This window comes from Sapajus apella, unplaced genomic scaffold (genome assembly GCF_009761245.1).
Source record: "Sapajus apella isolate SASKATOON/1434 unplaced genomic scaffold, GSC_monkey_1.0 scaffold30, whole genome shotgun sequence".
In the NCBI taxonomy this organism is placed as follows: domain Eukaryota; kingdom Metazoa; phylum Chordata; class Mammalia; order Primates; family Cebidae; genus Sapajus; species Sapajus apella.
The window spans coordinates 24,066,814-24,091,900 of record NW_022436970.1 but is presented as its reverse complement, the minus strand read 5'-3'; the positions used below and the strand labels follow the sequence as shown (position 1 = coordinate 24,091,900).

Below are 25,087 nucleotides of genomic sequence, written 5' to 3'. Positions count from 1 at the left end.
CAATGAAGGAAGCCTGTGTGGGAGTTAAAGAAAAATAATCATCATTTGACTTACCTGTCCCTAGAATCCACATCTTAAAAATTCTATGTGTCAATCACAAAGTAAGTGTTTGATAATTAATTGCACAGCCTTTTCAAACAGGACCTCACCATCTCTGGCTATTTATAATCCAAACTAATCAAAGACACAAGCACTGAGCAAAGATGACTCCAGGTAGGACACAGCGCCCACTCAGCCTCTGGGGACAGGACGCTGCAGCTCCCTGGTGAGGAGGGCTGGCTGGACACGCCACGTGGATCTCAAGCTCAGAGCCACCACACCTGCAAGCTACCCACCTCTGGGCCTCCAGTGTCTCCTAGTAACAAATGGGCTAGAGACAAAACCTTTCTTTATCAGCTGTGCTGAAGACTATGTGAACCGTTGCCTGCCAAATGTTCAGAGGAGTGTCTGACAGGCAGGAAAGGCTCAGGAAAAACTAAGGACATTCCTGCAAATGGTGACAAAACAGCAGGGCTGCTCTGCATGAGTTTAGGCTGAGCAGGAGATTTGAAGAAGGAAAAGAAAACACATATTTACATGCAGTCTTCTTTGATTTGGGCTTTGGAGAAGGATTTTCTGCGAATCAGACAAAGAAAGTGGAAGTCATGGGCCACTTAGCTAAAACGTTAGCAATACTTACAAGGGAAGGAGGCAGGCCAGGGGCAAGGTGGCCAAGGAATGATTGCCTTCCTGTACAGAGGAGGAGGAAAGGGCTCGAAAGGGGAATGTGACTTCCTACCAAGCTTTTCATGGCTCTGATTCTTTGGCTCAGATATCTGCACTTTGGTAAACATGGCTTCCTGTCTGTGTGCTGTGTTCTTTCAGATTTGTCTTACACTGTTTTGAAAAGTGTCAGCCTGCCTCAGCTACTATAATGCAAATGAGTTTCTGCTGTGAGCCGGGAATTTCTGAAGAGCTTGCGGTCAGCCACTGGGCTCAGGGTGGTGGAAGCTAAAGGACCAGGACAGCTCTTCTGGGCACTGCGCCTCAATCATGAGAAACCTAGGGCTCACGAAACCATTTCCGTGGTTACAGACTTACGTGGAGCTGTCGCATCATGGAATATTCAATTATTTCACGGAATATAATAATTACCACTGAAATATGGTAAGTTGAATACAAGTGCCCGTGGAAGATTGTCTAAAGCAGTGCCTACTCATGAAAAAGGTCATAGATCATCTTCAGGATGATAAAAATAAGTAGAAACATTGCGGAATGCAAGTTTACAGTTTACTAGTGAAAGATCACTGAGTAAAATATACTCAACTTCAACTAAAACAATAATGCCACACAGGACACATATAATACCACACAGGACGCATATAATACCACACAGGGAGTAGGTAAAGCCACACAGAGCGCATATACCACATAGGGAGCGTATAGCACTACATAGGGCGCATATACTGTCACAGAGGGTGCATACACTAATACGTGAGGTACATAATACCACATAAGGAGTATTTAATACCACATACAGAGTAGACAGCTTATATGCATGCTGAGTCACGCATATCTTGATTAATACAGCAATTTGCTCTTTAACGTTAAAGATCTCTATGATGCCCAGATTTCAAACACTAAGTTGGCAGAGTAACTATCACTGCTACATTCGGTGTAATTTTAGAATGTTCTAATTTTGCAGAATTTTAAAACCTGGATCTCTACTCGACTGTAAAATACTTACTGTAACAATTTGTTACCCCCTCAATATATATTAAACCTAGCATTTTCAGAAGAATTATAGAAACAGATATAATGTAATAAATACCAGATACATTTTAAGCTCATTTTATTGCTAATTTAGCAACTGTGAAATTGCTACCAAGAGCCCTGTCCCAGATAAGCGGAAAAGTGTCTGTCATTTCAGTTACTTGAACCAGAAGGCAACATGACAATTACGTAATAAGAAAAATGAAATAAATTATCTTAAATAAATACTGTGTTCAGCAGTGCTGGGAGTAGCAAGATCCATGAACCTGTTTCATGCTACAGGAAGAAAGCATTCGTAAATCTCGGAATGTCAGGTCTTTTAATGATAGCTCCTTGGTGTCCAAATAGTTCCTTCTGCTCCACAGCTACAGAAGTGTCTGAGGAGCTAACTTGGACTCTGAACAACTGTGAAGTGCACTTCCCTAAAATATACCACGCAATCTTATTTAGGCACCACGATGCCTACTACCTTTAAGCTCTAATTTGTTACAATTAAACCTGCAGTATCTATCACTACCAGGAGAACCCAGTCCCATAACCTGTCTGAGAAACACATGATATTCTCCTCAGTGAATGAATCTACCTGAAATAATTCACATGCGTTCCTCTGTCACACTTATTTTTGGCTTCTAATTTAAGCAAAATAAAACAGAGTTCATTTACATCAGAATTTTTATCAAAAGGAATTAAAATCTTTTCCTATAAATCATAAAGCTGAAAGGACACAAAGGACATTTGATCTGAATTTTTCCAAACCTTTGTCACTGTCTGTGATACCTTTAAATTTTTCATGACACAGCAGGGGTGCAGGGGCTGGCACTCGAACATTTGCACTGGGTGAATCCATCGAATGTGATCCATGGTGGAGACGAGACTCAAAGGTCTAGGCCTAGTTTAGACCTCGCCTTGGGCTTCAGACTGATACCTATTCTATTTCCTATGAGATATCACAGGTTCATCACAAATACCCTGAAATATATACACCATGGGTGTTAACATTCCCATTTCCTCTCCTTATGGACCAAACAAAACAAAGCATGCACATGTACCCTTCCTCACTGTGGGATGTTTCTCCCTTGCAATGACTGGCAGGGCCACCTCACTGTAGCCACACACCGGGAGTGATTCGGTTCCCTTCTCCTTCCAGTGTGTGCATCCAGATCATCATGAACTACCACCAGTTCAGTTTCCCAAGTACCACTGCCATTTCCTTCCATGCTCCGTAGGAAGGAAGCTCAGGTAACTGTTTTACCTGTATGGATTCCTAATTTTCAAACCATCTTAGACCAACAACAGACTTGATCTTTCTCAGCCCCAGTAATAGCATCTGTAGAGGGTCACGGTCATTGCACAGACTAGAAATGATACAGAAAGGTAGGTGACTGAGAGTTACAGTGGAGTAGGCAATCAATAAGAGGAAATGATCACTGGTCTCAAGAGTTAGAGGGGTTATGGCAAACGAAGGGCCTGAGCTATAGTGGAGGCAACTCAGGGAGAGGGGCGTATCTGCGCACTCAGCGGAGAGATCTCCGGGAGAGGGGCGTATCTGTGCCCTCAGCGGAGAGATCTCCGGGAGAGGAGCATATCTGCACACTCAGCGGACAGAGCTCAGGGACAGGAGCGTATCTGTGCAGCATTCAGCGGAGACAGCTCAGGGAGAGGAGCATGTCTGTGCTGCATTCAGTGAAGGCCCCAGAATGTGGAGGTGCACCAGGCACGTCATATGTCCGTGCATACAGTGCATCAGGTATGCACAGACACACAGCTTACACGTGCTGTGTTGCTGGAGCAAAGGCAGAGATATACCCTAAACATGGAAGCATGCTATTTGATCTGTATCCATTGCGTAAAACGTAAGGATAAACAAATGTAGTCTTGAGTTGTAAGGCACAGAAAATACAGTAAAGTATTACAGAAAGAGTCATTTAAATTGATGTAAGCCAAATTCTAAATCTCATTATAATGTGGGAGAATTGGAGATTTGCGATAAAGTTGTGTTTCAGGAAGAGTGAACTAAGTACAGGCTTTGAAGGGAAGCTGAATCAAAGAAAGACCAGAGACAAGTGCCAAGCAAAAGCCATTCCCTGCTGCATGTGGGGCTCTGAGAATGGGTGACAGTGCAGGAGCCAGAAGACCAAAATACAACAGAAAAAGATTGACAAAAGTATCCGATATTGACAGACACATTATAAAACAAATGGATGCATAAGAAAAATCTGAAAATGTTTGCATGGAACAGGCAACTTTAAAAATGAAATAATCAGTGTGATAAAAACCAAACAGAATCTTCAGAACTAAGAAATATTAATAATTAAAATTAAGAAATTTATTAGTTTATCTGCTGATTACACACAGTCAAAGAATTGGTAACTTGTTCGTCAGGTCAGTGACAACAATATAGAATGAAGCGTGGAAGCAAAAAAAAAAAAAAAAAAAAAAGTAGAAAGTGCGGCAGCGAGAGCCAGAGAAACAAATGCACAGCGGGGACATCAACCAAGCGCTGACCTCATGTCCCAGCAAGGGATGCCACAGGCGGGGAAAGGGCAGCATCTGAAGAGAAGATGGCAGACTTTCCAGGGTGAATCAAGGAATCTACAGAGTCAAGACGCCCACCAAATCCTAAGCACTGTTTAAAAGGAACATTGTGCCTCAACACAGTATGCATTGTAGAGCGTCAATGCCAGCAATGAAGAGAGGATGGAAAAGTGGCTGGAAGAGATGGAAGGACCCAAAGAAGTAAAGTCTTAAAAACAACAATAGGAGCCAAAAAATACAGGCGACAACCTAGAATTCTATACCCAAGGACACTGTTTTCCAAGAAGGATGGCCAAGTGAGAATTGAGAGCTCCCAACGGACCAGCACCAGAAGCACAAAAAGCAAATTCCTGACAGAGGAAAATTATTCTATATAGAAGGTCTTAAGATGTATTAAGAACAGAAACATGGATAAACCGAAAAGACAGGGAATGTATAAACAGTATCCTTGATATTGCTGGGTTTAAGAATAACTAGGGTTTTCTTTGGGTTTAAAGAACAACTAGAATTAAAATAAATGACAAAAATGGCATATGTCTAGAAGGCGGCAAATTAAGTTAAATGCTCCTAAGGGAGCTGACTTTTAACTTTGATAAGAAGGTTTTTTTACTTCTAAGGTAACTACTAAAATAATAGAAACCACTTATATAACTTCTAAACTGCTGGAGAAAAAAGTAGCATTACAAAAAATTAAAAAATGGCAAGAAAGTAGAAAAATATTGAACAGGTAAGTCATATTAAAAGTACAAAATAAAATAGCAGATTTAAACTAAAAAAATAAACAGTATTACAACAATTGCATATGCACTAAATTTTCAAGTCAAAAATTATCAAAGTTAGATAAAAATTAAACGAATTACAAGATGCCATGCTAATACAAGATGTATGCTAATTACAAGAGACACATAAAAATAAATATACAGAGAAGCTGAAAGTAAAAAGACGGAAAAAGATATGCCAAACAAATTAAAGACAGCTGGCCTTGCTACATTAACACAAAACAAAGTAGAATTTAATGCAAAAAGCTTTAATAGAGATAAAGAAAGTCACTTTATAATGAGAAACTGTTTAATTTACTAGGAATAGATAACAATTTAAATTTGTATGCATCTAATATTAAAGTCACAAAATATAAAATACTAAAAATAAACAGAATTCCAAGAAAAAACAGATTCACAACCTGATGAGAGATTTTGACACATTTCAGCAACTGTTATAAAAGACAGAGAAGCACCCCAGTGGTAGACAGAAACTGAAAAACAAGATTAAGAATCTTGACCTAATCACACAGATGAAATATTGTGACCAACAATTTGGAATCCAACTTGTTTTAAAGCCCACACAGAATATTTACACAAATGGACTAAATTTGGACCCCAGAACAAGTCTCAACACATCCCACAGACCTGAAGTTAAAAAGGTATGTTCTCTGAGAAAAATGTAATCCAACGAAAAATGAACAAAGATATACTAGAAATTTTTCAACTCTGCTAATAAAGGTAAGAAATAAGTTTGTAAGAACCATGGGTCAAACATGAAATTGCAGTTGAAATTAAAATATTCTGAACTTGATAAGAACAAAAAGCCTACAGATGAAAATTTTTGAAATGCCACCAAAATAGTACTTATAGAAAAATGTATAGCCTCAAATACATATATTCAAAAAGCGGGGAGAACATGAAAACAAATCAAGGAGGAAGGAAACAAAGTAAGAAAACATTAATGAAATAGAAACATAATACACAGCACAAAGAATCCATAAAGACAGGAGTAGGTATCTCCATAAGAACTGAAAGCTGGCAAACCTACTGCAAGAGTGGCCAGGAAAAACAGAAAGCAGAAAGGACGGAAATAACAAGGATGAAGAACCAAAAAGGTTGCTATCACAGCCCCCATGTATGTCAGATAACAGGGGAATATGAACTAACTTTTGTAAATAAAACTGAAAATTTAAACACTTGACAAGTAATTGAAAACTGTAACTTTGCAAAACTGAATCAAGAAATTAAAAGCTTGAATAGTCCCATAACTAAATCAAATGTGTCAAAACTGTCTCCACAGTGAAAAGTTGAGGCTTACACAGCCTTCTTGATACGTAAAGATTCAAGAAATAAACAATTCCAATTTTAGATAAATTATTTTAGAGAAAGAAAATGAGAAAAATAAATGTTTTATGAGACTGGCATAATCCAGATACCAAACTCCAAAAGAATGGTATGAAAATGAAAAATTACACATCAATTTCACTCCTGTAAACCAATGTAACAATCTCACAGAAAATACAAGCAAATGGAATCTAATAATAAACAAAATAGTATTATAACATGATAATGTTAGGGTTTTGCCCCTAGAAATACAAGGTTGGTATGATATTAGAAACTCAATCAATATCATTTACCGTGTTAACACATTAAAGAAGAAAAATTTAAAGATAAAATATCTTCAATAGATTTATAAAAATATTTCTTAAAATATGACTTATAATTCTTTGGGCATATATCCAATAATGGGATTGCTGGGTCAAATGGTATTTCTATTTCTATAAAGACACATGCACACATATGTTCACTTCGGCACTGTTTACAATAGCAAAGACTTGGAACCAACCCAAATGCCCATCAATGATAGACTGGACAAAGAAAATGTGGCATTTATACACCATGGACTACTATGCAGCCATAAAAAAAGGTGAGTTCATGTCCTTAGCAGGGACATGGATGGAGCAGAAACCATCATTGTGAGCAAACTGACACAAGAATGGAAAACCAAGCACCACATGTTCTCACTCATAAGTGGGTGTTGAACAATGAGAACACGTGGATACAGGGAGGGGAACGTCACACACTGGGGCCTGTTGTGGGGTGAAGTATAGGGGAGGGACAGCAGGGGGTGGGGGGATTGGGGAGGGATAGCATTAGGAGAAATACCTACTGTAGATGACGGGGCGATGGATGCAGCAAACTACCATGGCATGTATATACCTACGTAACAATCCTGCATGATCTGCACATGTGCCCCAGAATTTAACATATAATAAAATAAAATTTAAAAAAAGAAAAGTATTTCTTAAAATACTTTCATGATTTAAAAACAATTTTTAGCTAAACAGGAGCAGAAACATGTCCTTAATGTATTAAAGGCTTCTATAAACAAACTTATCACATACTTAAATGACGAACTGTTGAAAGTTTTGCCTTTGAGGATGGGAACAAAAGACGAATGCTTACTATAATCAATTTTCTTTAACAACATACTGAAGGTCTTTGCTGCAGAAACAAGGAAAACAAATAAATGGTGCAAAGAATTGGAACAAAAAAATAAAGCTATCATTATTTACCAATGATATGATTATATATAGAAAAAAATTCAACACTCCTAGATTAATAACTAAAATCTATAGGATTTTTACCAAAATTGATGAAGTCAGTAATTTAATAAAAATTCATTTTATTTCTTTACATCAGCAAAGAGAGGAAATGATTTTAAGAATGGTATTCATAATACCATTCTTAAAATCCCAAGTATCTAAGAACTGCTCTAACAAAATTTGAAAAGACTTATTTTTATTAGAGAAGACCTAAATAAAATTGAGAGATATACCATATTCATGGCCAAGAAGAGCCAAAACATTCTTAAAGAACGCAAGGTGACTGGAACAGAATAGAGAACCCAGAAATAAGACTGCAGACCTACAACTGTCTGATCTTCAACAAACCTGACAAAAACAAGCAATGAGGAAAGGACTCCCTACTCAGTAAATAGTAATGAGATAACTGGCTAGCCATTTGCAGAAGATGGAAACTCCTTCTTTACACCATATACAAAAATTAACTCAAGATGGATTAAAGACTTAAATGTAAAACCCAAAAATATAAAAATCCTGGAAGACAACCTAGGCAGTGACATTCCAGACACAGGCATGGGTGAAGATTTTATGACAAAGACACCAAAAGCAACTGCAACAAAAAAGAATTGACAAATGGGATCTAATTAAACTAAAGAATCTCTGCACAGCAAAAAAACAAAACAAAACAAAAAAACCTTATCTGCAGAGTAAACAGACAACCTACAGAGTGGGAGAAAATTGTTTTGCAAACCACACATCTGACCAAAGTTTAATATTCAGCATCTAAAAGGAACTTAAACAAATTTAGAAGAAAAAAACTAACAACCCCACTAAAAAGTAAGCAAAGGATATGAACAGACACTTTTCAAAAGAAGACAAACATGTGGCCAACAATCATGTAAGAAAAAAAAAAGTGCAACATCACTATCATTGGAGAAATACAAATCAAAACCACAGTGAGATGCCACCTCACACCAGTCAGAATGGCTATTAATAAAAGGGTAAAAACATAACAGATGCTGGTGAGGTTGTGAAGAAAAAGGAACACATACACACTGCTGGTGGGAGTGTAAATTAGTTCAACCATTGTGGAAGACAGTGTGGTGATTCCTCAAAGACCAAAAGTACCATTCGACCCAACGATCCCATTACTGGGTATAAGCTCCCAGGAATAAAAATTGTTCTATAATAGACAGATGCACGTGCACTGCAGCATGATGTACAACAGCAACGACACGGGCTCAATCTAAATGCCTACCAGTGACAGACTGGATAAAGAAAATGTGGTACATCTACGTCAAGGAATACTACACAGCCATAAAAAGGAGATCATGTCCTTTGCAGGAACATGGATGGAGCTTAGGCCATTATCCTCAGCAAACTAACGCAGAAATGAAAAACAAATGTCACATGTCCTCACTTATGATTGGGAACTAAACGGTGAGAACACACCAAATGTGCAAATACATAGAGAAGAACAATGCACACGGGGGCCTATTGGAGGGTGGAGGGTAGGAGGAGGGAGAGTATCAGCAAAAATACCTAATGAGTACTAGGCTTAATACCTGGGTGATGAAATAATTTGTACAACAAACCCCCATGACACAAGCTTACCTATATAACAAACCTGCACGAGGACAGACTTGTCCTATCAAATACCAAACTATTATAAAAGTCTATTAACAAACACAGTTTGTTATTTGGCAGGAATAGAAAACAGTCCAAGGAAACAGAACAGGTAACCCAAAACAGGGCCATGCATATAGAAATGCCTGGTATATCGCAGAGGGGGCACTAGATCACTGGCACAAGTCTTTTCTATAACTGGTGCTGAGACAATTGGTTTGAAAACATATGGTATTTAAAAACTGTACTTCATACCATAAAAAATATATATATATATATATTAAAAGCACTTACAGTGGTCAAAGGAAAACAGTTAAGCTTCTGGAAGATGATGTCAGAGGAGAGCTTCACCTCCTTGGAGTAGGGAAGATTTTTTAAAACAACATAAAAACAACCAACAATAAAAATAATTCATATATTTGGCATGTAAAATCAACAACTTTTTTTTCATAATTTCACCAATGGGTAAGTAAAAAGTCAAACTACAGATTGAGAAGGATATCACCAAAACATTGGCACATAAAATATGTAAATAACTGCAAACTGCTCAGAATACCAGACGAAAGACTTACAAACCCACTTATACTAAGTGTTGCTGAGGATATGAACTAGTCTCCACATTGATGTTGCAATGGTAAATTGGTACAACCACTTTGAAAAACAGTCAAATATTATCTAGTAAATTTGGCCAATGACACAGCCAAGTAATGCCGCTCCTGGAAATCTTATACCAGGGTGCTAATATGTGGAATACACATTCATGGAATGTTAATAGCAGCACTGCTTCTCAATGTAGAAAATCTGGAAGCCACCCAAACTCCAGTGGAAAGGATCAATAAATACACTGTAGTGTGCTCACAGAAGAGAACGACAAGCTGCAAGAAACAAGCAGAGGACAACAAAGACAACCTCAAGTACATGGCCGTGTTAAACCAAAGGAGCAAGAGAAAATGAAAACACCCAGTATGATTTCAATTATAGAAACTAATAAAACAGGAAAACTAAACAAGACAGGAGTGAACTGTGCAAGTCCACTCAGATACAGACTCTTTGTAAGTGAAGTCAACCCTCTGCACCTGAGGGCTCTGCATCTGCAACCAAACACATCAAACACAGGACTCCCGGGAGGCAGGCCCTGCAGACACGGAGGATCCCCTGTCCTCGGCATAGGTCTTGCAGGGCCAACTGTGGGACCTGGGTATGCATGGATTCTGGTGTCGGTGAGGGAGCTGGAACCAAACCCTCACGGATACCAAGAGATGACTGCATATATTCATGTATGCAACTTCAGGTGGCAAGCCTTTAGGAAAAGCAGGTTAACCATAAAAGCAGCATTCCATAATGTACACATACATCAAAATATTACACTGTATCTCAGAAATATATATAATTGTCTATTAAAAATAAAATAAAAATTTTAAAGCCTACACATTTCAAAATAAAACAATGCTCAAAGGCTGCTGAAGTAGCCAGTGCAACAAAAAGTAACGACCATTTTGATAGATTAAAAAAAGAAAACTGTTAACTGTAATTTAAAGCCAAGAGAGTGATTATTTCAAAAGAAATAAAATGAATTGTGCAAAAACATGTTTTCTAAGCCAATATAAAAACTGGCCCATAATTCATGCTATCACTAATAAGAGGTTCATACCAAAGAAGTATAAAAGGAAACCTCTTAAGCAGGTATGCCACCTTAGCTGTGAAATTGCATTAAGATACTGGTGCTAAATGCTAGATGGTTTTTGCAGCCACGCTGGACCCTCAGGGTTCGTTTACTGAGTCCCTGGCGTATGTGCCACTTAAAAGGGACGGACTGTAATGTTAGAAAAGCATGTCAGCCAGGATGCTGTTACAGCATTTCCACTGACCTTAAAATCTGGAAAACATGCTTCATCACAGAATTTCTCCAACTGTTTCCCCAAATAATCTTAGAAACCTCTTAATTTTCCGAGTTCAAATAAGTGAACCAGAAAAAGGGGCACTTTGGCCAAAATTACTTTGAAACTAGGCCCTTTTTGTACCAAATGAACTTTCTGTTCCCTGCATTATGTCCCCAATTAGAAGCAATAAAGTTTGTATATATAAAATACAACTTTATTTAACCTTTATATAAAACTAGTGATGAGAGTTCATGAATTAGGCATGCCTGGTAACTAAAAACTTAACACAAAGATGCATTACAGGAAAATTTTTTTTTTCCTAAAAAAATATGTTATTTAAAAAAAAACTCTAAACAAACTTGAACATTTAGGGACTAGTTTCTGGCTTTTGTTGAGAGCTAGGCTGTGGGGAGAGGAGGACAAAGTAGTTTAAAGTTTTACATAATATTTATTTCTATGCAGAGAAAGGGCAGGAAAGATAGGGAGGGAGGGAAGTAGGGTGCCCAGATAAAGATGCTGAAGACTGAGCTGCAGAGCTCCCAAGGGTGCGCACCACTCACCCCTGCGCGCTTGCACACGGCAGCACAGATGTGTACTGAGCTGAATGGTCCAATCACACCACCTTCCCAAAAGCACACACTCAGATGTTAAGTAAATGAAGAGCTGTGACACATTCAACCAAGTGCTCAGCATGCAGAAGGCTGAGCTGCCTGTTACAGAGTGAGAGCTTAGCAGGACACTTCGCAGGACAAGGAGACACCATCCCACAACACCCAAGCAACAACAGGCAGAAAGGAAATACTCATGAATCTCGGGAAACAGCAAAACAATAGCCACGGAACACTGTGGCATCTCACCTTTACTGGTGCTACATTGCCAAGAGCAGGTGATGAAACATTTTGTAAAAAATGACTCTCTGTGGTGCATTGGTTTCCTAAAGATGCTATCACTAGATGGCTTAAAGCAACAGCATTTCATTTTCTTACCATCTGGAAGGTGTGGGCAGAGCTGTTTCCTCCTGGAGACTGAGGGGGGGGCCTGCTCTGCCTCTCTCCAGCTCAGGGGTTGCCCACAGACCTTGGCATGCCCTGGCTAGTGGAGAAGTCACTCCAGTTTCTGCCACTGTCTTCCCCTCACCTTCTTGGCACAGTCCTACCCTTTGATTACAAGGACACTCACTCATTAGGGCTTACTCTGAACCAGGATGGTCTCATTTAGAGATCATTATCTTAATTATATCTGCGAAGACTCTTTCCCCTAGTAAGGTCTTCACACAGATTTCAGGGAGGCACATGTTTTGGGGGCTACCATTGCATGCATGAGCGTCCACTCTCTAGTACTCCCCAAATTTACATCAGTCCCACATGCAGAATACATTTACCCCATCCCAGTATCCCGAAAGTCTCGGCCTATTACAGCATCAACAAGAAGCCCAAAATCTCATCGAAACAGCATCTGCTCATATGTCCCAAATCTCATCATTGAAACCATCTAAATTTGGTCCCAGGATGGACTATGGCCAGCATCTATGGGCGAGATGCTGGCCATAGTCCATCCTGGGACCAAATTTCCTCTCCATCTGTGGACCTGTGAAACTAGAAAACAAGCTATTTGCTTCCAAAACACAGGGGTGGGACAGAGATAAATAGATATTTCCATTCCAAATGGGAGAAACTGGAAGGAATACAGTCACTGATACCAAGCAAGTTTGAAATTCAGCAAGGCAAACTCGGCTGAGTTTCAAGAGCTGAGAATAATAGAATAATTAGGTCTCAGTTAGGCCGACAGCTCCACGGCCTCTGCACTGTTCATGTCAATTCTGACCTCAGGGTCATTCTTCCTCTTTCTGAAAGGGAGCACATGCTGGCAGCCTGTAGCTCTATCAGACTGTTTCCTGCCTATAAGATTCTGGGAGTCCAACGGGCTTCTCTCATTTCATCCTGTCTCTGCTCCTTTCAGTCCAAGCTGGTAGGGTTTCTGCTGATGAAACATGATGGGTCTCCTGTGTATATCCTGAGTCTCCACATTATTAGAAAACAGACTCCTCCACAGATGCTTCTTGGATAACCCATCTCTCCTGGTTTCTGCAGAGATGCTGATTAGATCCTTTAATCAGGCCCTGAGATGGTCTGGCTCTGTGTCCCCACCCAAATCTCATCTCGAATTGCAATCCCTCCATGCTGTTCTCCTGATAAGGGGTGAGTTCTCATGAGATCTGATGGTTTTCTAGGTGCGTGACCGTTCCTCCTTCATGTGCTCACACTTTCCCCAGCTGCCCTGTGAAGGTGCCTCTTCCCCTTTTGCCATGACTGCAAGTTTCCTGAGGCCTCCCCAGCCATGCAGAACTGTGAGTCAACTCAACCTCCTCTTGTTTATAAATGACCCCGTCTAGGGCAGTATCTTCACAGCAGCGTGAGAATGGCCCCTAATCTACCCCTTCAGCAAAAGGCCACCTAGACACACCCTTGGGTGAATGTTTCCCAAACGGCAAATCTCCCAATATTAGCACTTCATGCAATCTGGATGGGCTCCAAACTTTCCAAATCATCAATACCTGAATATCACAGCTAGGTCTAAAGAAGTTGAAAACGCTCCTTTCACCAAACATTCTACCTGGAAAATGAGGTCTTACTAAAGATGTTTGGTAAATTAGTAAAAACCTGCAAAATGTCACAGAAAGGGTACCTAACTGAAAAGCAGCTTGACAATGCTCCCAAAAGTCTTCCTTCAATAAAACTTCACAGAGTTATTTCCTAAATCCAGGAGCAATGACTGCCACGCCTATGCTGCCTGACCCTCTGGGTCTTCCATCTGGGGGTGTGCCGACTGCGCAGAGCACTTGGGGTCCCCAGGCCATGTGCTCTGGAACCTCATGGGCGAGCACCCCATTTCCAACGCTCACCAGGTTGGATGCCTGAGCCCTGGAAAATGAGAGGAAGCCCTGTCTCCCAAGCCACACAAACACCTTTCACCTTTGGTGCCTTCAGCAAAGCCAGTGTTTACAAGAGATCCTTCCGTGTTCTCAGAAGGAACACCTTTATCACTGTCAAACGGCATCCCGCCTCTAAAACCCGCACATGCTCATGCGGGAGTCAAAACACCCTGAGCCAGCACTGAAAAAACTGTTTGCATTATCAACTACAGCAGTATCCAGCACTTCCAAGCATATGGACGGAAGACAACAGTAACTGAAAGTCCCTGAGCTCAGAGGCCTTTAGATGAATACAGAATTCTGATCATCAGTCTTCTTTTTCTTATGAAAGATGCACAGGATGTAGGGAACATATGAAAATTTTAGAATTACAAAAGTAAAAGTTAAATATTGTAACATATTCCTTTGAAATTTATAATGTAAACTGTATCAAGTAACTCAAAATATTTTACTACAGAGACATTTGTATAAAACAGTTTAACCTCCTTAAATTTGAAAAGCCTTTTTTTAAGAGTGTTAGGACAATAGGGAAAAAAGCACTTTACTTTACAGGTTTGTATGCTGTGTAAAACCAAAACATATTTTTAGAAGTTTTACCCTTTATTCAATCCAAAAGCATAGTTAGCAAATACTAAAATGTATCGTTATCCGTATTTTACGGAAACTTCGCAAAGGGAAAACAAACTTGCTTGAATCAAATGTGGACTTGATTCCCCAAATCAGGGTCCCGCGATTTTTACGCCTCTGGTTCTCACCCTCCACGCACTCTGTGAACTGCATTCTGAGTGAGAGAAACAAACTAGAGCCTCATGTGGAAGTAGGTGTGAGATGCTCTGCAGCTTCAAGAGGGGAAGTTATGGTCTGCCTCGTAAGTCTCTCCCAGAATGACTGAATGTATTCAACATAAAACTGTTGACTGAAGAACCAGAGCAAGACAGACCTGCAGAAAGCCCGCTACCTTCCTCATTTTCTAAGCAGACATTAGAGAAGGACACACGGACTCAACCTGGGGTGTGGGTGCAGTATGCATACTAGTATTTGTAAGGCTGTATAAACAAATCTAAAAGGTTTACAGAATTTATCTACAGATAGCAAGGATACAGATAACACTTATCTTCCTCTCTTATTATTAGGTAGTTTCTTTCTTTTTTTTTTTTTTTTTTTTTTTGAGAGAGGCTCTTGCTCTATCACCCAGGCTAGAGTGCAGTGGTGTGAGCTCAGCTCACTATAGCCTCAAGCTCCTGAGCTAAAGCTATCCTTCTGCCTCAGCTTCCCAACTCGATGGGACTACAGGCACATGCCACCATGCCCAGCTAATTTTTAATTTTTTTTTTTTTTTTTTTTTTTTTTTTTTTTTTTTTTTGGAGAGACCAGGTCTCACCATGTTGCCCAGACTGGTCTCAAACTCCTGGACTCAAGCTATCCACTTGCCCTATTTTCTATTTTGTTTTACTATAAATACATATAATTACTAAGGTATGAAAAAACAAGAAGAATTAGTTTTAGTTAAAAAACGCTTATAACATAAACTGATTTTCGTAACTATAATTTTTCTTTGTAACCGATAAAAGAAAAAAGGTCAAATCTTTCTATATTGCTGTTTTACTAGAAAAAGAAACAACTGGCAATAGTCCATATAAATAAAACATTTCACTAACATATAATAAAAACCTCAATTGAACAGTAGTTCAATGGTTTCTGACGGTTGAAGACAGAGGTGTCCTAGATATAAAGGAAGCAAAGCTCTCATTAGGCCCATCACGTTGTGAAACGGAAGCAGCCTTGAAAGGAACATCAAGTGACATTTTAGGACTGAAAAAATCAACTGACATTAAGAAAAATCAAATTAATGAAAGCAAGGAAGAAGAAGGAATTCCTAGGAAAAGATGTGTTTGCTCGACAGAGCCGGCAGTCGTCCCATGCAGGAGGCCGGGCAGGCAGGGTGGGAGGACGTGTGTGCCAGCCACTGGCCGCCTCTGCTGTGCTGGGACAACGTGCTTTCTCTGCCCACTTTCCCCAGGTCTTCCACAGTGGCCTCACCACGCAGGCCACAGCTTAATGAGCACCAAGCCAGAGAAGGCCCACCGTGCTCTGGAGCCCTGCAGGGTTCTCTCTGTTCCAGTGCCCAGTTTGATTTTACTAACAGTGTTTACCACTATGCAACTGTTTCATTTATATGCTTATGCCTGTCCCCTCCAATTAAGCAGAGGCCAAGGACGCTGGATCACCTGCCTACTTGCTCTGTGACAGCAGGGGTTGGTGCACCAGCTTTGACCATTTGCTGACAGTAACACTTACCTTGCTACCTTGTATATATACATATATATATTTTTTAGACAGAGTCTCACTCTTTTGCCCAGGCTGGAATGCATTGGTGCAATCTCGGCTCACTGCAACTTCTGTCCCCCATCCCGGGTTCAAGCAATTCTCCTGCCTCAGCCTCTCAAGTACCTGGGACTACAGGCGTACGCCACCACACCCAGCTAATTTTTGCATTTTTAGTAGAGACAGGGTTTCACCATGTTGGTCAGGCTGGTCCCAAACTCTTGACCTCAGGTGATCCACCCACCTCGGCTTTCCAAAGTGCTGGGATTACAGGCGTGAGCGACTGTGCCCGGCCAAAATAAAGAGCGATGAGATTGCGTGTGAATAATAAGCACTGTATTTTCCAAGTTTCATTTCAAACATAATCATTAAGGTTATTCTTCTGTAAATGAAATTTACTCTGCGAAAAGCCCGTGCCCTCTTTGAAAAAAGCCTGGTCAAGAATATGCAGGGTGATGTGCTAGAAGAGAAGCGCCCTTTGACTACTGCAGTAACGCCAGGAAGGCTGCGGCCCGGAGGTCTAGTGCAAACACTGAGTACAAACCAAGCAGGGTGGCAAGCCGAGAGCAAATGCCCACTAGACAAAGCATGTCATGGATGCGAGAGGGGAGCTGGGCTGACTTAGGGTCTTAGCATTGTTGAGAGGACAGTAAAGATAAAGCTTAACTTTACACTTTACTAAATATTATATATTAAATATCTAGAATTTCTAGGAAAACCACAAGAATGGAAATATAGGGTATCATTTCAAGTTAATAGAAAAAATCGAATTTAAAAACTCAAAAGGTTGCAAGGAAGAAAAGAAAAATAAATACAGAAGTAAAACAAAGAGCAAAAATAAAGTGGCATAAATTAATGCAAATAAATTATTAATCGCAGTAAGTATAAAGATGGTAGCATGGGATTGAAGAAATAACACTACCACCAAGCTAATGCTGTTTATAAGAGATTTTCATTCACCAGAATAACAAGAGCTCTTCTAAACCTGTAAGCAACTAATAACATAGCCTCACAATATATAAAGCTAGAATTCACAAAATGGCATGGGAAAAAGTACAAATTAATTCATTATTATGGTGAGAAATTTGCACACTCTCAGTAACTAAAAAGTTAAGAGTTTTTCTTTTTAAAAAGACAGTAAAGCACATAAATAATATTAAAAATTATAATAAAGAAGGTCAATCTAATGGCTATTTATAGAGCAATTCAGGTAAAAAAAATATATATTTTTAAGGCACACATGGTATATTTATAAAATGACCCTGTACCAATCCACAAAGCAAGTAGTAACAAAAACAACATGCTATGAGGCTCTGGAAGCAACTTCCAGGAGAAGAATCCCAAAACATTCTGTGTCATGAAGCTCCAATAAAAATGAACGTGTAACCCAATATAACCCAAAAGCCTTTACCTAAGTGTCTATCAACCTATTTTGGGTGTGGAAATACATTTTCTCCATAGGAAAAACATACGCCACCCTTGAGACAGGTTCTGAAGCTGGCACAAACATGCAGATGTGCCAGTGCCCTAGGTGAAGCTACTGAGAACCAAAGACTCCACTCCCCTTCACCAGAAGGTCTTCAGGTGAGCAAGGCTGCAGTGTCAGGATGGGGCCCATGCAGCTCTAGATGCAGAAGCAGCTCCTCATCTGAGTCAGTCACTGAAGCCTGTTTGGCCTACCACAGGCATTCCAGAATGCAGAAACTAAGAAAAGCAGGGGAAATGTCTTATTTCCTCCTCCACTTGATGGCTAATGAATCTTCTCACATGACACTGGACAATACAAAAATGGAGACCAGGGTTCACTTCGTGTGTGTGGGGAAAGAGACAAAGGAGGCTCTTGGGGAGTGGGTGGCATCAAATGGAGGAAGCTGGTAGACAGAAGAAATGAGGGAAGGGCCTAGGATCAAGGCGAGTATTTAGGCTGAATAGCAAATGAGAACTATCTGAAGGACCATCACATCCGCATAAGTAAATTCTGGCACGGCAGTCAGAGAATACACACAGGTTAGGTTATAGCTATACTTTGTTTATAACCACTTAGCCAGTGCGTCTTTGGAGGACAAAGATTCTATCTCCAGAGTCCACTCGTGGCACTCAGTACATGCTGGCACAGGAACTGTGACATCTGCACTTGGGCCCTCTGAGCAGGGCAGGGCCTTTGTAACAGGTTCATTCAACAGATTCTCACGAAGGCCCTACCACATCCCATGCATGCTTCGTTCTAGGCCCTAACTAGGACATGACAACAAATGGGCCACACAAGGCCTCTGTTCTCACAGGGCGTGGTGAGAAGAGAGAAAGTGGCAACAAGAAGATAAATGTCCCAGAGGTCTGCACAGGACTCAGTTGGCTGCTGTGACAGCAAGTGGCTGGCTGTTTCTTGGTCTGTACCGAGGAGGAGACAAAGGCAGCCTCTCTGAGCATGAGTATTTAGGGTGAAAGCTGAGCGACAAGACAAGACTAGCACAGAATGATGAGGTGGAGGAGCACTGAGGCAGAGGGCACAGCAGGGTGGGAAGCAGCTGGCACACAGGGACGGTTGCTGTGTAGTGGGAGAGGAGGGGGATTCTGAGCCTTACCAGGTTCAATCCACAAACCAGGCTAGAACAGCCGTCTCCACAGTCAGCTTTATGGAGTGCGGAAAGTCTAGCTCAGCAGCAAGTCACGCAGCTGCAATGAGAAGCTGCTGTTTGCTGCGTACTCTCTGCACAGGTATGGCCACCTGTGAGCCAGTTAAGGGAGCGCCCACAGGACTCTGTGCTGTAACAGGCAGAGAGGAGGCTGATTTCCTGTCTCTCAAACAGACTGGGTGAGAGGAACTGGATTCATTCCCAGTGACCGTCTTTGAGGGCAGTGCAGTGTGCATGCACCCCAAGAACAGATTATAGCTCAGATACATATATTTTTTTTAGATGGGGTCTCACTCTGTTGTCAGGCTGAAATGCAGTGGCATGATCTCGGCTCACTGCACTCTGCCTCCTGGGTTCAAGCGATTCTCCTGACTCAGCCTGCCAGCTCTGATTTTATGACATTAAGTAGATAGAAGAGACGTCACCTTTTAGAGCAAATTTTGGAGAAAGCTGGTTTACAAACAGAGATGTCTTTCTCTTCAAAGTGGCTACCTTCTTGAGCCTAACTGTTCTATACTGTTTGAGTCCATTCTCTGTTACAAAAGGTGGATATTCTAGATTAAAGTTCTATTTAATAAATTCATTTAAAAATATTTCTGCAAATATTTTTTAATGAATTTATAAATGTTTATACGGTAGCTATTAGTCTTTAGATTAAATAGGCATCTAATATTAACTGTTTATATCCCAATCTCTAGTTATGATAGAGGTTAGCATTTTGAAATGATAGTCTATACTAAAACACTGCCTTACTTACTTAATATTTTATCTAACTTGGCAGACATTAGATATATTAAATAGAACTTTACGATGCTAATGATTCTGCACAGGTCAAAGGGCACTGGAAATTTAAAAGTCTACCAGCAAAAAACAAAGCTAATTTTGTTCAATTCCAGTTTATGTTTCATCAGGAAATAGCTTGTGATTCTTGAAGAGTACACCATTAACACATTCACATCAGGAAAAGTCTGGCACCTCTCGATCACTCTACCAACTGATGACGTCTCCCCCAATGTTTCCACAGAAGAATGCCTCCCGATTCCTTGGAACTCCTGGCTCCTACTTCTCTGGTTTTGTGTGGATAATTTCTTTCACACTCAGAAACGTTAGTTTAATAAACCAGACATTGGTTTTATTTTCATTTTCAAACCTACCTTATGGGAATGATGTAAGAAAAGAGGAGAAGGAACCGAAAAAGGTTGCGGTACCACAGACCCACAAATCCTTGCAAGGTTACCATAACAACGGAAAGAGCAACTAAAGCCAAAAATAGTGCTTTTGTCAGCCGGTTGAGTTCAAGGTCCAGTAAACCAACCTGAAAGAAAAAACATCAACATGAACAAGCTAAGCACAATGTCCCCGATATTACAAATCAGAACACATGACAATGATGATATTAAAAACACACATGACCAAGCTAAGCACAATCTCCCCAATATTACGAATCGGAATACATGATAATGATGACATTAAAAACACACATGAACAAGCTAACCACAATGTCCCCAATATTACAAACAGAACAATATTACAAAATGACAATGACACTGAAAAACCAGGATTATTTTGGTATTGGCCTTTATTATAATGAAATATGAAACTGTTACTAACTTTTCTCCTGAAACACCTTTGACAGATTCAACCAGAATTTCTAGAAATGAGTCATGATCCCCAGAGCATTTCCAGAAAGGGTCTACTGACAAAACACCAGGACAGAGCACACAGCTGTAGCAAACTCAGACGTGGCCTCTGGACGATGGCGCACTGGTCACCCGCTGGGGCAAAGTGAAATGCAAGCCTAGAGAGGGCACTGGAAGCTTGCTCAGGGCTGGGCCTGGAGCAGAGAGCTCTCAGAGCCTGGGTGTGTCTTCCTACATGTGCTGTGCCATGGCCATGACTGATAGCCACGTGGGTGCCTCTGCACATTCCCCGTGAGGACTCTACTCAGATGGAGAGTTCCCAAGAACAGGACAGAATGTATGTCTTTCCCACCTACCGGTAGTCTCTCTGAAAGAACTTATCTTACAGAAAAAAAGCAATAGATAGCTTATAATGAAAACCTTTTTAATTTGCACAAATCCTACACCGTGTGCTCCCCCAGTAAGGTACACTATACCCAAGCCCATTCTATGGATCATTTACCTGCTAAGCAAAATGTGAGGGAAAATTATGGCAGTAAGAGTCAGTTCATTTTTTTGGCTGCATTCTGTATAGGATCTTGGAAACAGTGAGAACCAGCAACCCACACAGCTCTCTGACCATACAAGTTAAGAGAATATAGTTCTTTCGAAGCATGTACCTTCAATTCTGAGCTCTAGCAATCGCTATGAACTGTTTCTCCTTTCTTGCTTTCAGCCCTCAAAGACCACAAGGCAGCCCAGCGAGTGGGGTTGGGGAGGAAAGTGGACTTGCTGCAGGAAGGGAGGAAGAAGTGACACAGCACAGCAGTTAGGATTCCTTGGGACTCTGGATTCGGCTAATGTAGATGCTGGCTCTGCCATATCACGGCATACCCTCGGGCAAGCTATCTGTAAAACAGGGACTGTGGGAGTGTCTTCCTTGAGCCCCCGGGGGAATGGGAAGAGGGAGAGCCTGGCACGGGGACCACAGTTCCTGCTAGGAAGCACCCTCCCCACGCACGCACGCTGCTGCTGCTTTTATCACACACTTGGGTTGGAATCCACTTCTTCGTTTACTAAATGTGACTTGAGGAACACCCTTAAACTCTTTGTTAAGCCGCGTTTTCCTCATCTGTAATTGGTGGTAGTGGTACTCACGGAGCAGAGCCGCCAGGGTGAGAGGCCACTGCCTTCGGCATCACTAGGTCAAAAAACTGTGAACTTAACTTACCTACTTATTTCTGATCTATGTGATATTAACAGAAGCCCAATTCCTATTAGGTTAGTTATCTATCTGCCACCTCAATTTCTCCTGAATCTGGAAGAACTTTTGAAAAGGAGTACATGAAGAAAACATGACTGTAAAAAACCTGATTAAAAAAATAAAAAGTTTGGGAATTACAGAACTAATAAATAACTTGGTTTATTTTATAGTGCTTTTTGAAAAATCTGTAACTTTGTCCAATAGAAAGCTAGCCTTTTCCCACAACTCATATATTTAGTTCACATCTGATTTTGATTAATATTTGCCACAAACTCTCATGAGATCATTAGAACCTACAATTATCAAGCAAAAATAAAACTTTGTCAGAAAGTCCATTAAGTACAGTTGTGAAGAAAACTCAACTAATTAAACAAATAAATTTAAATGTCTACATTTTGTGCTAAACTCTAAGGTTATGAAAATGAGCTAATTTTAAGATTTTACCTGCAAGAAACAGCTAATCTCGTAGGAGACATAAAAAGAACACCAGTGATCTATGCTATAAAACAGAATCATAAAATAGGAAGCTTTCTCTTCTAAGCAGGCTTGTTTTAATTCACTTCCTGCGGCCGACAGTCAGCACCACCGCTGGTTAATAGATACTTCATGGCCTCTCACAACAGTGTAGGGACAATAGGAGTGATGACAAGAACCCCAAAGCCCTATGCCTGGCAGTGCCTAGAGTCCAGGTTCCACGCCCAGCACAGGTGGGGGCACACTCAGCAGGTGGGGCGGCACCTCCTGCACTGGCCTGTGCACACTGCCACTGTCACGGGCCTCACTTGGCCATGGCCACTTCACTGTGTGAGACTCCTAAAAGAGGGCACTTTAAACACAAAGTGTCAGTTTTATGTGAAATAGCTACTCGATTCTAATGTAACAACTGATGAGACACTTTGCCTGCCACAAAAACTCTTCTCCATAATGCAACACAGCCAGCAGCTCATTTTCAATATAAACCTTCAAAGACTGCACATTCCCAACCCTATATTCTCCCAAGAAAGCACACTGCTCTCTAATTCACAGTAGCAGATCCCCTTTCAGCCAAGTAAAATGTCCACAGCAACATCTCGGGGCTCCGGAAAGCGGCTTTTGCATTCCTGGGTCACCACAGAACAGTAACAGCACTGCTCCTCCAGATCACAGTCTGAAAAGGAGCGATATTCAACCAGTGCTGAAGTTCCCAACGCTGCCGCAAGTATGGGCTGTGCCTTCCCTTGAGAACGGGGCAGCTGAAGACCACAGCGGCTGATTTATCAGCTCTATTTAGAAAGCACCACAACGAGGACAAATATCATGCAATTTCCGCTACTTCAACTACTACATAGTTTATGCTTGAATTATTGAGAAAAATAGGTTTTTGGATTAAAATGAAGAAAAATTAAGCCAGGGAAGTAGAGCATGTTTCAAAGCCCAGATCCTTGTGCTGTGACAAAGGCAGTCTAAGTTTCAGGCCTCACTGAGGATCAGATGAAGTCATTATTCATTCAGTCAGGGAAAAAAGACTCAATTACCTCAACCTAAAGATGCTATCAATGAATGCAAAGTGCATATTTTACTCTATTCATCCAAATCCCATTAAAAAGTGAAAGGAATGATTTAATCTGGCCTTCCAGAGTTGGTCTTTTTTTTGTAATAAAATAAAGAATCACTGTCTTGCAAAATGCAGAACCACTGCCTCACACTTTCCCTGCAACGTCGCTGCAAGGGACTGCAAAAGCAGGACAAAAACACTCAGAAATGAACACAAAGTTTCCTTTCAAAAAAGTGCCACGTAGTGGAGCGAAAGATTCAAAGCAGCCCGCTGCACACCGGCAGGCAGACCACTCAAAGCACTAACACCTTCCTCACTGACAGAGACAGATGCGGAGGATGCTTGATTAGCAAGTGTAACCATTTGCAAGCCAATAGGTCTCCCAATCCCTTTTAACTTAAAGAAGAGCAATAAAACTTGCAGTGGAATAAAACACAACTTTTCAAGAATGGGCTGTGCCTTGCTTTCTTCCAAGCGGCCTTTTCTGAACTATGACTGTTCTTCCTGGAATATAACTTGTAGCCAAACTACACTATATAGTATAAATCTTGTGGGGTGGGTTTTGTGCGTGCCTGTCAATTCTAACAAAACAGAAGAAAAGACACATTTCAACACTTGGGTTTTTTTTTTTTTTTTTAAAGCCACTTCTATTAATAATCTTAGTATTCAATTTCTCTGAAATATGCTTTTCTTCAACTCATCTAAAATATAATCTGAACTCATAAAGATATTTAAAATAAAAACCAGTTAACTTATAAAGTTACAGATTCTACAAAGAAGGTTGTAACTTTAGTTTTGATGTGGATCTCTTCCTTCTTTAAAAATATCTTCAATATCTGGACAGAGCAGGTATCTTTTGCCTTGACTACAAACTTTTCACCCATAAAAAATATGAATCACTTGAAGCAATTATGACTAAGAAAAGGTAACATACTTAGAACTCATTTTCAACATTCATTGTCATCTCTTATATTAGTAAAACAAATTGTTTTCTACTTGTCATAATATTTGTTTTATTTGAAACAACTGTGATAACAAAATTAAATACGCTACTGGAAATTTTAATCTCCAAGGGAAAGTTTGTGTATGATGTTAAGACAACCACAATGATTCTGCAAAGGGGCTGCTCTAGGATAATGAACACAATAATTGCCTGTATAATCTAAAATGCTACTAATGGCAACAATCACAAATCCATTTAGCTCCTCTTTAATTTATGTACCAAGTTTTAAATAGCTAATGGTTCTCAGTAAAATAATGGTTTATACCAACAATAAAGGGTAAATATGGTATTCTCCTTGCTTAATCAAGAAAAGATCAGTCAGGCTTTTTTTTTTTTTTAAATGAATGCTCAGACGAGTGAGAATCGGACCTTATCTCCATGACACAGCAACGCTTCAATCCATTTCAAAGTGAAAACTCACATCATACTATGAAGTTCCTAAGAAATCAATGTACACAGCAAACTGGAGCACAAGTCGAATACTGTAAAATTTCAGGCCTCACTGATGATTAAACAAACTGCCTGCGTAACACTCACTTCTGGTGACATCACCCCAGGTTAACAGGATGTCGGCATCAAAACACTCTCACCACCCATCTTTTTTTTTTTTTTTTTTTTTTTTTTTTTTTTTTTTTTTT

The 25,087-nt window shown here is 40.3% G+C and overlaps 1 protein-coding gene across 1 annotated transcript in view; it reads right to left on the bottom strand.

The window, feature by feature from the left end:
• The window catches only part of ATP9B (ATPase phospholipid transporting 9B (putative)), a 291,524-nt gene that overhangs the window by 94,587 nt on the left and 171,850 nt on the right, over window positions 1-25,087 (bottom strand). The window contains 1 exon segment of the mRNA XM_032293812.1: window positions 20,184-20,344. Within this exon segment, the coding sequence (XP_032149703.1) occupies window positions 20,184-20,344 (161 nt within the window).